Here is a 16,923-nt window from a genome sequence, read left to right on the forward strand (position 1 = left end):
TATACACGGTCCTTTATCTATACAGTCTTTTATCTATACGGTCCTTTATCTACTTTATATACACGGTCTTTTATGTACTTTATATATACAGTCCTTTAACTACTTTTTGAAGATTTTACATCACTAGAAATCTTTGCACATACATTTGAAGGAAACTCTATTGAGTACTGAAGACCATGCGCTTGAAACCGTGTATTGTGTACTTCAACAAACATCAAAACAAACACTAGAGCTGATTTTACACCAATATCATTGACGGATAGACGCGATGCACAGACTAATCCGCGACCCCTGAGTTTGGCAGACGCTTTACTGAGACGCAAACACACTTTCTTGACTCCATGAGCACAAAACCAACCGAGACGCGGGTGGAAATCAGACGCACGTGTTTCTATTGTCTGTCGCAATAACATCACCACCACACCCCGACTTTACTGCTCTGCTCGTGGGGTCAAAGTTCAAAGTTGCCATGGCAACACATGTGTGCAATCCCATAAGGGTAATTACTGGAGACGTGGGGTAAGTAGGGCACGTTACAGCCACGATGTGTGTGTGTGTGTGTGTGTGTGTATGTGTGTGTTGAGCCTGTGTACGGCAGTGAGTGAGCGACCCGACCGCATCGCGGCATGATCCTGAGGATATTCAATAAATGCGACTTTGTGCATGATGTAGAAAAAAAGCAAAAGCTTATCGGCAAATCTCTAATCAGTGTGTGTGTGTGTGTGTGTGTGTGTATTAACCCCCCCCCCATCAGCCCGCGTCAGGATAAATGGGAGATCAGAGACTAATGCCACTCTGAAACAAGTACAGATCTCTTTAGCACAACAAAAAGCCTCTTTACTGTTAGTGATACAGCAAATCCTCTTCTGATGCATGCATGTGTTCGTGTGTGTGTGCGTGTGTGTGTGTGTGCGGCAGTAGTAAACTGTGATTTTAATATCAGTGCTGGGGAACCATGAATGCAACTGAATGAGGTTCCTACACCTTTAAACCAATGACTTTCACACAGATTTCATTCACAAACAACAACTTCTAAAGGAAAGCACAGCATAGACTGAACTAGATAAACATAAATAATGGGAAAACCACTATTCTTTCATGATTTTCCCAAACTGCGCTCATGTTTCACTGCTTCATACGTCACTGGAAATGTGTTTTTAGAAGGCTGGATGAAAGAGCTGTGTGTTTATAGACGTCTCACTCCTTTAATTTCCTGCATCTCTTGCTTTTCATAAACGCGCGTCTCTTGTTACCGAATGGTTTGATTCCTGCACCCCCACTTCATTCCTGACTCGCTGCAGGCAAATTTCCAGACACTCTCTCGGAGCAGGATCAATACCTTTTTTGGGCTACACGGGCAAGCTTTCACACACACACACACACACACACACACACACACACACACACACACACACACACACACACACACACATCTGCTCAGTCTTAATCCCGTCATGGTGCAGTTCAGAGAAACCGTGAGCCATTAGCCAGTGAAAATGAGCCATTAGGACATGCAGCACTTTAGATCACTTACCGGAGAAACAGAAAGAACGAATGGAAAGAGGGAAAGGGTTGGATAGATGGATAAACTGCAGAAGTGAGAGATGAGATCATGTCTACATGCATGGAGTCTGAGGAATGGAGCAGAAGAGCTCGAGTGAGAGGATGGAAAAGTACCGCAGGATGGAGAGAGAGATGGAGCAAAGGCCTCGGATGAGACTGGGAAATCAACTCCATGATTCAAGAACATCTACTGCACTGAGGATCATAACACACAGTGATAGAGTCCCTCAGTATCACAGTGACTGATCCTTGAAATCTCACCTTTGGTGCCCCAATCATCACTCTTTGTTTTCATCTCATATAACGGTATAATATCAGAGAACCATATGAGCGTAGACTCTAACAATGCTAGGCTGTTTGGACAAAACCAACTGTTGGGTTTAAAATTTTAAAACCAACCGTTGGGTTTAAAATTTAAACCCAACGGTTGGATTTGTCCATATTGTTTAGGTAAAATATGGACAAAACCAACCGTTAAGACTAGAATTTTACATTTAAACCAAACGGTTAGATTTGTCCGTTTATTCAAACGGATAAAACAAACCGTTGGGTTTAAAATTTAAACCCAACGTTATTGGTGTTGTCCATATTTGACCTAAACATGGGGAACATTGAAACAACCCAGCATTTTTCCCAGTGTATATTCTTACATAAACACAAACGTGTCTCTTTCACCACAGCCCAGAATCATGATTTTAACGCTTACCTGTCCGATGTCTCCGGTTCCGTCCATCCGCGCTCGTTTGCACTCAGCCCCGACCGAATCCCCCGCAGCCGCGACGCCCTCCGGCTCCGGGTCCCCGCGCTTCATCCCCCGAACCCCCGCAGAACCCGAGTCCAGGTCCCGCTCGCGCTCCAGGATCCCGCGGCTCACGGGCAGCATTACAGATGCGACGTCGGTCGACATTAACATTGAAGAGGGCCGCAGATGTTGCGTATGAAGAATAACGAAGACGAGATGTTCTGGCAGCGGATCAGCGGCGCTTTACGGATCAGAACTGACGCTCATCTGACGCGTTAAAACCCGTTACAGACTGACGCGCGCGTGCCGCATTAAAGGCCTTTGAAGAGGAGCGAGTATTTCGGGCCTGGACGCGAATAACAGACTCGAACCGCGAGCAGAAACACCTCCGGGCTTCAGAACGCGTAGAATATCCTCTGGTGGGAAACTGAAAACGGTGGAAGAAACGAGTCTAACACACATGGACGGGCAACGCGGAGGAAACGCTTAATGCGTCTGAGGGTTTCAGATCTTCAACGCTCTGCTGTCGATGCCACTTAAATTAAACGCAAAAGCATGAAGTTCGCCTTTAAAAACAGGCGTCGCGGGAAAACGCGAGAGAAACGCGATGCATCATTCCAGTCCTTCGAGCGAGATTCAAGCGATTTCCTAAAACAAAGGAGTGGCGTGGAGCTGCTGCTTTTCCTTTCTTCTCTCTCTCTGTCTCTCTCTCTCCCTCTCTCTCTCTCTCTCTCAATGGATTCTTGCTGCGGAGAGGAAACGCGCGCGCCCCTCCTCTCCGGTTTCCTCGCGCTCGCGTTGCTTTATTCTTGCTGCAGTTTTCCCTGTTTGAGCACGAAGCGGTTTTAGTGTTTAACTCGGAACCGAACGCAAGATTGCATCTGACTATATATAAGCTACATATAAATGCTTATTCACATTGTATCAGCGTTTTGTTCTCTAATAAACCCGCAATACTGCGACCGGGATACGTCAACAATGTGACGAGCCAATAATGAATGTTCCGTATGAAAAACGTATGGAGAAATACAGATCTGCAACTTAGTAGCAGAGCGGCTGGCACTGAAAGGGTGAATTCGCTGGAAAGATACGCTCCTCTGTCCTCATATGTGTGTTGATACTGGGAGATTGATTACCAAAGCGCACATATATAATTAGCCTATTATTGTGTGATTCATATGCGGTACAGTGTGTTCCTGCTGGATTCGCAGTGGAAAATGAAGCCGCTGAAAAGCGAGTCGCTTTTGCGGCGGTTTCGCGACATCTAGCGGCCACGTGGTGCAATGACAGCCACCAACAGTCAAAAAGTCTCAAACGCCGTTTCAAGGCCATGTTCGTGCAACTCCTGAACTTTGTTTTCTTTTGCGCAATACTGGATTTTCATTTAAAAATTACCATCTGTTAGAAAAACTATTTATTGATACACAGCAGCCTTCCAAAGTGTTATTCTGCTGCACTTTATTTTAATAATCAGACAATCTGTATTAGGGCTGTAAACGATTAATCGCGATTAATCGAATCCAAAATAAAAGTTTGTGTTTACATAATATATGTGTGTGTATTGTATACAATTATTTTGTATATATAAATACACACACATGCATGTATATATTTGAGAAATATTTTTATTTACTGCATATATATTTTTATATGATTTATATTATATATAAATAGAACTATTTTATATATAAATAACAATTTTTTTAAAAATATATACATGCATGTGTGTGTATTTATATATACAAAATAATTGTATACAATACACACACATATATTATGTAAACACAAACTTTTATTTTGGATTCGATTAATCCCGATTAATAGTTTACAGCCCTAATCTGTATGTAAGTTCAACATTTTATAACAGTAATTGTTCTATTAAATTTATTAGTAAATTAATTAGTTATAGTAATTCCTGCGTTTGGAGGCGCACAGCTCACCATCACTGACCCACTTTACCCCGTTATGAGAGGAAACGCTTCATTCAATAATTCATGGCTTATCTTTAGCCAGATTTAAGCATACGGGTCATTCATGAAAGAAATACACAAATGAAGAAGAAAGCCAAAATATTAAATGTAATGGCTGTATATTTACTGAGAAATTCAAATGAGTGTCAAAATGACACTTTTCACCTGAGATTTGGAGCAAATTTACAGCGGGGTACAAATGAGTTTAGAAAGATGGACATCATTATTTTATTTTTACTGAGAGGTTGGTCTATTAGTTAAATCTGTTAACTTAAGGAATATTTGCTGTATTATATGACAAACAGTCAGTTTAAAAATGGGGACGAGCACTTCTTGTGTTTTTGTGCCCCAAGTTTGCATGCCTGAACTCAAGAACTATTTTAACTACTTTAAGATTCTGATTCTCAACAAACTTTTCTTTATGGTTCATTTCCAGAGATATGGAGATCTCAATGTGGCTCCATGAGCAAATTGGTCAATTGTACACATTATCACAAACCAAATGTGGGTCACTTTGCATATACTGATGCTTTTTTTCATTTTAAAGAGGAATATCTGAAGAACTAATAATGTTGAAACTATGGATCTTGTTTTATTTTCTATCAACACAATTGTATAAAACAAACCCGTCTGAGTGCCATAAATGTTATTTTCCCAAAGTTTGCATGCTTGTAACTCAAGAAGTATTGAAGATATCTCAATATCCTTTTCAATTCTGATACTTAACAAACTTTTCTTTTGCTGTGTTAATTTTTAAGAGCCATTATGGTTTATTTCCAGAGATATGGAGATCTCTATGTGGCTCCATGAGCAAATTGGTCAATTGTACATTTTCAGTGCATAAAAAACAAATGTGGGTCACCCTGCATTCAACTGATGCTTTTTTTTTTAAAGAGCAATATCTGAAGAACTAATAATGTTGAAACTATGTATCTTGTTTTATTTTTATCAACACAATTGTATTGAACAAACCCGTCTGAGTGCCATAAATGTTATTTTCCCAAAGTTTGCATGCTTGTAACTCAAGAAGTATTGAAGATATCTCAATATCCTTTTCAATTATGATTCCTAACACACTTTTCTTTTGATTTCTTCATTTTTAACACACATTATGGTTCATTTCCAGAGATATGGAGATCTCAATGCGGCTCCATGAGTAAATTGGTCAATTGTACATTTTCAGTGTATAAAAAACAAATGTGGGTCACCCTGCATATACTGATGCTTTATTTCTTTTAAAGATGAATATCTGAAGAACTAATAATGTTGAAACTACAAATATATATTGTTTTTTTTTATCAAGACAAAAAATGCTGGGTTGTTTTAACTCAATTTTGGGTCAAATAAGGACAAACCCAAACGTTGGATTAAAAGTGCACTTTAAAAATGTAACCCAACGGCTGGGTTTGTCCATATTTTACCCAAAATTAAGTTAAAACAACCCATTTTTAGAGTGTGTATAGAACATACTCGTCTGAGTGCCATAAATGTTCTTTTCCCAAAGTTTGCATGCCTGTAATTCAAGAACTATTAAAGATATCTCAATATCCTTTTCAATTCTGATTCCTAACACACTTTTCTTTTCCTGTCTTAATTTTTAAGACCCATTATGGTTCATTTCCAGAGATATGGAGATCTCAATGTGGCTCCATATCCAAATTTGACCTATTTTTACTGGTTAAAATCCAAAATACGGGTCACTTTTCAAACAGCTGATATAGTCTGAGGAATATCTGATGAACAAATAATGTTGAAACTACAAATATATCTTGTTTTTTTTAATCAAGACAAAAAATGCTGGGTTGTTTTAACTCAATTTTGGGTCAAATGGACAAACCCTAACGTTGGATTAAAAATGCACTTTAAAAACGTAACCCAACGGCTGGGTTTGTCCATATTTGACCCAAAATTGAGTTAAAACAACCCATTTTTAGAGTGTGTATAGAACAAACCCGTCTGAGTGCCATAAATGTTATTTTCCCAAAGTTTGCATGCCTGTAACTCAAGAACTATTAAATATATCTCAATATCCTTTTCAATTATGATTCCTAACACACTTTTCTTTTGATTTCTTCATTTTTAACACACATTATGGTTAATTTCCAGAGATATGGAGATCTCAATGTGGCTCCATGAGTAAATTGGTCAATTGTACATTTTCAGTGCATGCATAAAAAACAGATGTGGGTCACTTTGCATACACTGATGCTTTATTTCTTTTAAAGATGAATATCTGAAGAACTAATAATGTTGAAACTACAAATATATATTGTTTTTTTTTATCAAGACAAAAAATGCTGGGTTGTTTTAACTTAATTTTGGGTCAAATAAGGACAAACCCAAACATTGGATTAAAAATGCACTTTAAAAATGTAACCCAACGGCTGGGTTTGTCCATATTTGACCCAAAATTTAGTTAAAACAACCCAGCATTTTTAGAGTGTGTATAGAACATACCCGTCTGAGTGCCATAAATGTTCTTTTCCCAAAGTTTGCATGCCTGTAACTCAAGAACTATTAAAGATATCTCAATATCCTTTTCAATTCTGATTCCTAACACACTTTTCTTTTGCTGTCTTAATTTTTAAAGACCCATTATGGGTCATTTCCAGAGATATGGAGATCTCAATGTGGTTCCATGAGCAAATTTGACCCATTTTTACTGGTTAAAATCCAAAATACGGGTCACTTTTCAAACAGCTGATATAGTTTGAGGAATATCTGAAGAACAAATAATGTTGAAACTACAAATATATCTTGGTTTTTTTTATCAACACAAAAAATGCTGGGTTGTTTTAACTAAATTTTGGGTCAAATATGGACAAACCCAAACGTTGGATTAAAAATGTAACCCAACGGCTGGGTTTGTCCCTATTTGACCCAAAATTTAGTTAAAACAACCCAGCATTTTTAGAGTGTGTATAGAACATACCCGTCTGAGTGCCATAAATGTTCTTTTCCCAAAGTTTGCATGCCTGTAACTCAAGAACTATGAAAGATATCTCAATATCCTTTTCAATTCTGATTCCTAACACACTTTTCTTTTGCTGTCTTCATTTTTAAGACCCATTATGGTTCATTCCAGAGATATGGAGATCTCAATGTGGTTCCATGAGCAAATTTGACCCATTTTCACTGGTTAAAATCCAAAATACGGGTCACTTTTCAAACAGCTGATATAGTCTGAGGAATATCTGATGAACCAATAATACAGAAACTTGACATATCTTCTATAAAAACAAGTGCATACAACACACTTCTGAAACCTTTCTGAGATTTGGTTGGAATGACTATTTCTTGTGATGGACAAGAGTTACTTGACAAGAGTTATTGAGTTCACTGAATATGGTAAACTGAGATATGTATTGCTCTTAATCAGTCGTAGGCTCATGTATATCGTTCCCCACAGCTGTGGATCAGTGGCAGAGAGCCAGAAATGAGTATTTGCAAGATGTTACACTAGATTTACTCATTTGTTCCTTGCATCACTTGTTTACATGATGCTCTGCAGTTACATCACGAAACTTTGATCGTGTAGAGACTTTATCTCAAAACTTTTCCTCCTCTTCAGCCAATTACAGACTTGTTGACCCAAAAGAGTCGCAACAATTGGTTGTGTCCAAACGTCCCGTGAGAGAGACACTATGAGGACGAGCGTCGGCTGGTGGTCAGAGAGACTTCGAGACGTGGATCGTAGCAGGACGCCTCCATACTGTGAGTTATCAGTCAAATATTTCATAATTTATCTTCATTTAAAGGGGTCGTGACAATATTAGGTTCAAATGTGATTTTGGTAAAGTTTTGCACTAAAAAAAACAGTCATTTATGAGCAAACCTGACTAGATTTCTCCTGTAACTTCTGCGGTTCTGATTGGCTAGTGTCTTCATAGGACAGAAGATCAGCGGAGTGTGTGAGTAACGGTATGTGTCCTCAGGTGTTTTTAACGGATTATATGCACGATTGCTTCTGCATCCAGTCTCTGTGGAAGCTCTGTGCTGTGTGTAGAAATTGTAGAGTAAATATTACGCTCAAAATTAAATCTTGAGGACGTGTAAGACAACAGGACAAAGCTTGATAAGATCTACCGGAACGCTAAAGGTATTTAAAGCTTCTAGAATTCACACTAACTTCTATGTTTTAATATAATTTACTTAAATGTTTTAGTAGCGCACTCTTAAAAATAAAGGTTGTTTATTGGCATTGATGGCTCCATAAAGAACCTTTATCATTCATGTTTTTAGAGGAAAAAGTTTCTTTAGATAAATAAAAAGTAAAATAAAGAATGGTTCTGTTGTGTTTACACTTGTAGTTCGGTTGGCTTGGTTCATTTGATCCGGACCAAGAAAAAAAGTAGTCCGGGTTCACTTTTGCGTTCACATTGGCATTTTAACACCGAACCTAAAGCGTAGAGATATTCTCACAACCTGATTGGTCGGCTTTTATCACATATATTTCGAGACTGAACATTGAGAACAATGCTGTGTTCTGGGATAAATGCACTCGTTGTATGCAGGGTTCAAAATTAACCTTTTCATCCAAATCAAATTTTCCAGCCACTCAATAGATTACTATTGTTTTTTTGGCTGGTGCGTGAAGCAAATCTACCAGCCACCTGCATATTTTACCAGCATTTGGCTAATTTTGAACCCTGTATGTGCGTACATATGATGGTATTCTGAGCTGAGAACTCGTGAAGAGCTAACACGCGCGGTCCTGACGCCGGTACTGAACTGTGATGGACAACATCACGACTATGATGAAAAACAGGTGTGCTTAAGCATTCTGTCCTTCTCAGGGACATCATATCCCGTGTTTGGCCCGTTCACATGTCTTTGGTCTGTTTTGTGTTCATATTTCAGTCGAACCGCACCAGAGTTTGTTTGGAAGCGGATCGAGAACAATCTTCAGCTCTCGGTCCGCTTGTTTGGTTCGGAGAGCAGCTAAACACTTATTCAGCTGAGCCGCACTAACAGAGCAATCGCACTCGAGTTTGATTAGTCCACGCAAACATGCCGAGAGTGAACACAGCCTAAGAGAAGGGGTTTTGGGGAACTCAACATGGTTCTTATGGCATCGCTGCTGCAAACGCCCCTTTTGGAACCTTTTTTTGCATAATATAATATAATATAATATAATATAATATAATATAATATAATATAATATAATATATACCATGGTCTGGGTGAATACTTGATTCTGATTGGCTGCAGGGTGTCCATTAAAATGTGATGTAGGACACCTAGTAAAGGAGTTCTAAAACTGTTAGATTTCGATTGTAAAACTAATTAAAATATAAACTAATGTTTTAAAAATGTGTTATTTGGCAAGTGAACATGGTAAGCGGGTTAATGACCGACGAGGTGTCCATTGTCAGGTATTAATGGACGACGGCGACGCGTATTTTAAAATAACCCAACGAATAACTCAACTATGGGGTTGTAAGCACCTTCCCAACATGGGTTATTTTATCCCAATGCATTGGGTTAAACTCCAGTTGGGTTAAAATAACCAAATAGTTCAGTTAAATATTTATTTAGCCGTAGGCTATTTAACCCAACAATCGGGTTATTTCTAGAAATTACTCAACGATTTAAAAAAATACCCAATATTTTTAGAAAATAACCCAACATATTGACCCAATATGTGTAACCCAACGTTTTTTTTTTTTTTTTTTTTACTGTGTAGTGCTGGGCAATGATCGCATCCAAAATAAGAGTTTGTGTTTACATAATATGTGTGTGTGTATATATTGAAGAAAAATGTGTAATTATAATTATACAGTATATACATGCAAATATTTTTAAAATATATACATACATGTGTGTGTATTTATATACAAAATCATTATACACAGTACACACATATATATTATGTAAACACAAACTTGTCAAAATAATATAATATAATATAATATATATATATAAAAAAATATATATATATATACCCTATATAAAAAGTCTCAAATACCTTTTACATTTTTTTTATTCCGTGCCGCGACACATGCGTTCATTCGTAGCACTGAGATTTTTTTCTGAAATCTAGAGTCCATTCATACCTATGGAAGCCGAAAAGCGCTTTCACAGACCGAATGGCCTTTTCTTCTTTTCTTTTTTAACAGAATATTCATGCTCTCGAATTCAAACCACCTTGTTCATATGACTTGATAATGTCCGATTTTTTATATCATTGCCATACTTTGCTATGGTGCTCATCTAGCCGTAGCGTCGTAGAAATAGAAACCGTTTGTCGCGTTGCGTCCATAGACAGTAGGCCTATATAAAATGGACACAGCGACCCCATAGGCTTCAACGGAGAAAAGTGAAGTCAATAGACCCCTTTTCAGTTGAGTAGTATAAGGTATAGCTAAAGTTACAGTCCCGCACCCAGAGTCCCGCATTCTCAGACCCTCGTTTTTCGAGACAGCGCCTCCTATCAAATTGGATCGGATAAACACGTGAAGAACTTAAACCGAAACGTGAGTCGTCAATTTTATCTAGCAATCATACTCATTCGATTTCTTTTTTAATCAAACTACTTTATAGCTCATCGATAGCCTACACCAACATGAATAGTCCATTTAATATTTGTAAAGATAGTTTGTAACAAAATTTGAGCGTTAATGTATGTTTTTCGCCTTTTCCCCCTGAAAATATTTTGATAACGTTAGCCTTTAACCTTAGACTTTTTGTAGACAAGCCATTGTAAAAATTTGATTAAAATTAGTTGACATTAAAGTAGACAAATTAAATACATTAAGTGTGTTAATATCAAAGAATGTCATCATTAATTATTTAATCAGATTTACCGTTTGGCCTTTTTTAAATTATCGGACCTTTTCTCCTAAAACTATAAATTGAATTAATTAATGCCGGAGTAATTATTTTACTTTAGCTATGTAGACTACTTAAATTAGCCTAGTTCTTTCATTAGTTCATAGTTCTTTCAGTTCATCTTTTATTTTAGTGAAGTTGAGGAATTTGACAGAGCGATTGCAAAAAGAAGGCAAAAAGAAGGAACATTCACCTACCAGAAAGTAATTATTTTACCTCATGCATTTACATTACATTTTACATCTATTAATTTAGCAGACGGTTTTATCCAAAGCGACTTATAAATGAGGAGTTTTTTTTAATGCAATTGAAGACGAAAAGTAAAGTCACTAACACAATTATTTCTTCCTTTTTTCTTTGCTTTGTCCTGTTTACAGCAAGATGATGTTTGGGTGATCGTTAAATAAAGTACAGAATTGTTTATTATTGGTGTTTTGTCTATTCATATTTGAGTTTTGCTTCGCATTCAAAATATCAAAAAACAGGTTTTGTAATGTTTGCATAGTATAATGTTGATTAGACAATTATAGGTGGAAATGAAATAATTTTTTTATTTTTTTTATTAAAAAAAGCATTGTAGCAATATAATATCACATAATATTTTTCAGAAGATAGTTCAATCTGTAATTGTATCCCTTCCATCGGTAATTTTCTTTCAATTACACCCACGCTCAAAAAATAACTAGGCCTACTGGGTAATTTGTTAGTCATAGAACACAATTCGTTTTTTTGGCACATGTATTAAGCAGGGAACGCAAATATTTATTTGGATAACTTTAAATAAAATGAGACCGTAATATTGCATCCTATTGTTTTCAATGGCATTTGGATAAGGGTGTTATACGATCTTCCGAACAGCAGGAGGCGCTGTCTCGAAAAACGAGGGGTCTGAGAATGCGGGACTCTGGGTGCGGGACTGTAGCTGCAGGCTCCGAGGCTTCATAATATTGTTTCAGTTAGTAAACATGCTGACGGTTTTTTTGTGGGCGGAGCTTAGGTGGAGGCAGAACGATCCCTCTGGCCGCTTCTCTAACACTAGTTTGCCAGTTTTGTTAGCTTGTTTTTAACAATGACTGGAGAAAATCTGATTTTATCTTAATGTGCAAGCTCACTCACTGTCCAGGACCGCGATTGTTATTTGCAAAAGTAAATTTTAACGGACGGAACCAGATTAGCCGACCCGTATACGCTCACTCAATGATGGACGATCTGACAGGATTAACGCTCACCATTCAGCGCCTAGTGGCGTCTTTCAGAGTGGGTGCTCGCGCGCCCCTCAAAAGATTTCAGAGGATGTTGGGTCTCATGGCCTCAGCATCATCAGTACTCCAGCTAGGACTACTGAACATGCATCCTCTTCAGCGCTGGCTAAAACCCTGTATACCAATGGTCTCTTCACCCACAGACGGTTGAACTAATATGGAGCATCTTCGGCGAGGCAGAGGGCGACCTCTTCGCCTCAGAAGACAATGCTCGCAGCCTAACATATTTTACAAAGAGCGAGGACACGCTAGGCCACGACTGGCCGAGCCGCCCACTGTATGCATTTCCTCCGGTCACGATGCTACCACAAGTCATCGAACGGATCAGGGAAAGCAAGTGTGCAGTGCTACTAATAGCCCCTCTCTGGAAGACCCAGTTATGGTTATCAGAGTTGGCACAAGAGCTGGAGACAGCCCCATGGCCGATTCCGCTGAGGAGAGATCTCCTCGCGCAGGCGAACGGGTAAATCTGGCATCCCCATGCCGACTTGTGGGCCCTTCATGTATGACCCCTCAACGGGTACCCAGGTGTCTCCCGGATAGGGTGTTAAATACCATCTCTGAAGCGAGAGCGCCTTCAACTAGGTTTCTCTACGCTCCTAAATGGGGGATATTCTCTGGCTGGTGTGCAGCACAAAGCCTGGACTAGGGATGGCGAAAACTAAAAAATACTTGACCGACCACTGAGCCTCATTAGCCGGTTGAAACCGGTTAACCGATTAGTTTAAAATATGCTACGCTATTTGAAATAACAGCCATTTCGAGCCGCGCCTGCAATTTCACAACTCTGTCGCATCTCTCTGTCGCTCTGCCTCCCGCTCACACACACACACACACACACACACGGCGCCGGCGCCGCCCTTCCACTCACGTCACTTTTTTTAAATCCCCAACAGCGGGAAACATGAGTCCCGCAAACGCGGCGCCGAGGAGTTTGTATGTAATCGGCGGACAAATGGCTCCTTAGTTTCGAAATGGTTTGGGTACAAGGCGATCGCGTTGAAAATAAAGGCGTTTGTCTAGCGTTAGAAGCTCATTTGAAACATTGCCGCGGCTCATTTCAGAAAATGACCGAACCGAAGAGACACCGCTTTAGTTTGAGGTAGTGCTAACAATAATAAAGAAAGATGATGGTCATCACCTTATCTGTTACCACTGAAAGGTATTTGTAATGTATTTTCATATTTAAGCGCTGTATCACACAAGTTGCAACTTACGTTACATCTGTGTCATTCTGTTTGGTGAAATGGTCCCACACACTACTCTTCTCTGCACGCTTCCTCCTGTCGTCTGCTCTGGCTCTACCCTCGAGTGTGTTAGCCTGTAGCCTTTACTTTCTGCAAACCTTGTGAGCGCGCGAACCCAAACGCTGTGACCTCGCGCCGAATGTTTTTATTGGTTTATTAAGTACAAACGGGCGAGTTATGAAAGATTGAGTGAGGGATTTGTTCACTTCACACAAAAAGATATTGGAATGAGATGCTAACTGTAGTAGCGTTTAGTCCACTGTCTATAATAGACTCATTTAGAGATCACTTTTCTTTTCTTTTTTAACCGACTGCCGAAAACTTTGATCGGTTAACGTTGATACGGTCAACCATCGGTCAAACGGTCATCGGTTAACATCCCTAGCCTGGACCCCTATTCGTGTGAAGTATCGAGTATACTCGCCTTTTTGCAAGAGCTCTTGGACACGGGTCGCACCCCCTCCACTCTCAAATTGTACGTGGTGGCCATAACAGCATCTCACGCTCTTGTGGCCGGACAATCACTAGGAAGAAGCGAGCTGGTTGTGCGCTTCCTTAAGGGGGCAAGGAGGCTGAACCCTCCGAGACCCCCCTCCGTGCCTATCTGAGACCTCTCCACGGTCCTAGGAGCCATGAAGGGTGCCCCATTTGAGCCGCTCCGGTCTACGGACCTGAAGCATCTCTCGCCCAAAACCGCGTTGTTGTTGGCGCTCGCGTCAGTTAAACGAGTGGGTGACTTACAAGCGCTATCAGTGAGCGCTTCCTGCCTTGAGTTTGGGCCAAACGACTCCAAAGTCGTCATTAAGCCAAGGCACGGTTATGTTCCTAAAGTGCTCTTTCCTCGACACACAACGAAAGGGACGCAAATTTATTTATTTAGTCTATTTGGAGCGTTCTGGCTCATTCAGACAGTCGGAACAGCTCTTCGTCTGCTTTGGTGGCCGCACCAAAGGGCTCGCCATCACAAAGCAGAGTTTATCACGCTGGATAGTGGACGCTATCGCGCTGGCTTATGAGTCTAAGGAGAATGAGTCTTATGAGTCTTCACTCCACGAGAAGTATGGCCTCGTCATGGGCTTGGTCTAGTGGAATACCTATTGAAGATATCTGTGCGGCGGCCGGCTGGGCCTCACCGTCCACATTTATCAGGTTTTATAACTTGGAGGTGTCCGCTTTGCAAGCAAGGGTGCTTTCAGTATAAGTGTAAAACACATCCCCCTAAGCCATAGGGCTCGACACATGTCTGGTTATGGCCACTTGAACTAAGGTTCTTTGAAGACTTCAGATGCAAAAGCCTCTAAGTGCCATCTGAAATTTCACTTTAATGACAATTAATAGGTAATTTGCATTGCCATTAACGTGAAATAACTGAACATAAACATACAAGCTTGATAAAAATTATCATTCTAGAAGAAAATTGCAGATGGCACTTAGAGGCTTTTGCATCTGAAGTCTTCCTATTCCCTATATGAAGCTCGTCATATGACTGGCTTATATTAGGATTCATACTTTCTCTTCTATAAGTCTTAGGCTTTGCCTCTGGGTACTGTTATGAGCGAAGTTAAGCACGCACAGCGTTTTGAAGGGGGTTCCCATAGCGTAACCTAGTCTTACACAATACGAGAGACCTCTCGTAAGAGAACGTTACTAACGGAATCTCGGTTCCCTGAGAAGGGAGCGAGTATTGCGTAACCCGCCGTGCTACTATGCTGTGATCAGGGGATCGCTTCAGTCGATTTAACCTGGAGTCCCAAGGCGAGGTATGGGTGAAAATTTGGCTTCAATATTCTCAAGAAAAGAAGTTTTCCCATAACGTAAGCTAGCCATACGCAATACCCTTTCCCTCTTCTCAGGGAACTGAGGTTACGTCAGTAACCGAGATGTTTCCGGTTGATGGATTACCGCGCCGCGTCTGGAGTAGACCGTCTAGCTCCGCCCATTGGCTCTGCATCTGCCGCCAGAAAGTGTTAGCTCCGCCCACAAATAACACGTCATTGCAATTTACAAACACCAAAATTGTTTTTAGACTTTACTCAGATCCATCCTGTTGCCATATGGCGCTATAACTGACACGGACGGAGAAAGCTACTAAGTCTTCAGGAATTATTAAATAATAGCTGGATGCATTCATATCTGGTAAAATGTCTTCGGTGCCATGTATCCAGTAAGTGACGCTGTGATTTCAGAGCCTAAAGAAACATGCATCAAAAACGCAAAACAGTGCAAATAAATGTGCGACGGAGAGGTTTAATTCTTCAGATTCAGAGCAGTCCATCAAATTAAACATTTCTTCAAGTATAACTGGTAATGAGTAATGACATGCATTAGTGTTGCTGGTGTGTTAGTGCAGGTTAACTAACTCCTGGCATTAATGCAACAGTCCACAAGCCGGCAGTGTTGCATTACAGCAAAAGATCAGTGTTCTTTTCAGTGAGACAGTGCATGAAACACTTCTCTTAAATTATGGCAAATGTTGCACCAGACATACTGTACAAGTCGAGATGAAACATCTAACTTAAATTTCGAGTGAGTAAATGTAGGGTGCATGGACTTAGTTAAATATGAGTTCGTTTGGGAAAGAAAGCAGCCGCAATTTAAACCTCAACATAAACTTCTCAATGATGATGTACAACTCTGCATAACATAAGCTATGTCATTTTGACATGTTTGACATTTTGACCAAAAAAACTACTTGTGTTTTCATTTTATTTATTTATTATTATTTCTGTATAATGCAGTTTGAAATTACCTGAATGAACAGGACCTTTATTATACAATTCTCAGACAAAATGGCAAATGACAAGTTTCCAAGGCAGGAATGGTTAAGCAACGCTTAGCAAAGATATTTCTTGCATATTGCATGCCTATTTTTTTACATCTATAAAGCAATTGTCTCTAGAAAGAATGTTACCATTAGCATTCTTCCCAGTCAAAAAGCTAAATTCAAATATCTCCATCTTCCTATAGTCGAAAATCAGATTGAAAATCTTTAAACGAGATTCATTTGACCATTACATTTTGACTAGTAAACAGTTGTTTACAGTTCTATTATGACTATTATGATGATGATGATGATATGATATAACTGTAAGACAGTCTGAAATTTGTCTTGCGTTAGCCTACAGTAAGTTCATTCACAAATACAAAACACACACACACACACACACACACACACACACACACACACACACACACACACACACACACACACACACACACACACACCAGTTTAGTTTTAGTACTGCAAAACACTCATAATCAGACATGAACAATAATGAAATAATATGGTCTCTTGCTCCAAAAGACCT

At 39.5% G+C, this 16,923-nt stretch overlaps 1 protein-coding gene across 1 annotated transcript in view; it reads right to left on the minus strand.

The window, feature by feature from the left end:
- The window catches only part of rbfox2 (RNA binding fox-1 homolog 2), a 41,111-nt gene extending 38,032 nt beyond the window's left edge, over window positions 1-3,079 (minus strand). Inside the window, exon 1 of the mRNA XM_079627232.1 lies at window positions 2,270-3,079. Coding sequence (XP_079483358.1) covers window positions 2,270-2,476 — 207 coding nt within the window. The 5' untranslated portion in view covers window positions 2,477-3,079. The remainder of the gene's footprint in view (window positions 1-2,269) is intronic.
- Between the last annotated feature and the right edge of the window lie 13,844 nt (window positions 3,080-16,923).

Source organism: Phoxinus phoxinus (genome assembly GCF_949152265.1).
Source record: "Phoxinus phoxinus genome assembly, chromosome: 11".
NCBI classification, from domain to species: domain Eukaryota; kingdom Metazoa; phylum Chordata; class Actinopteri; order Cypriniformes; family Leuciscidae; genus Phoxinus; species Phoxinus phoxinus.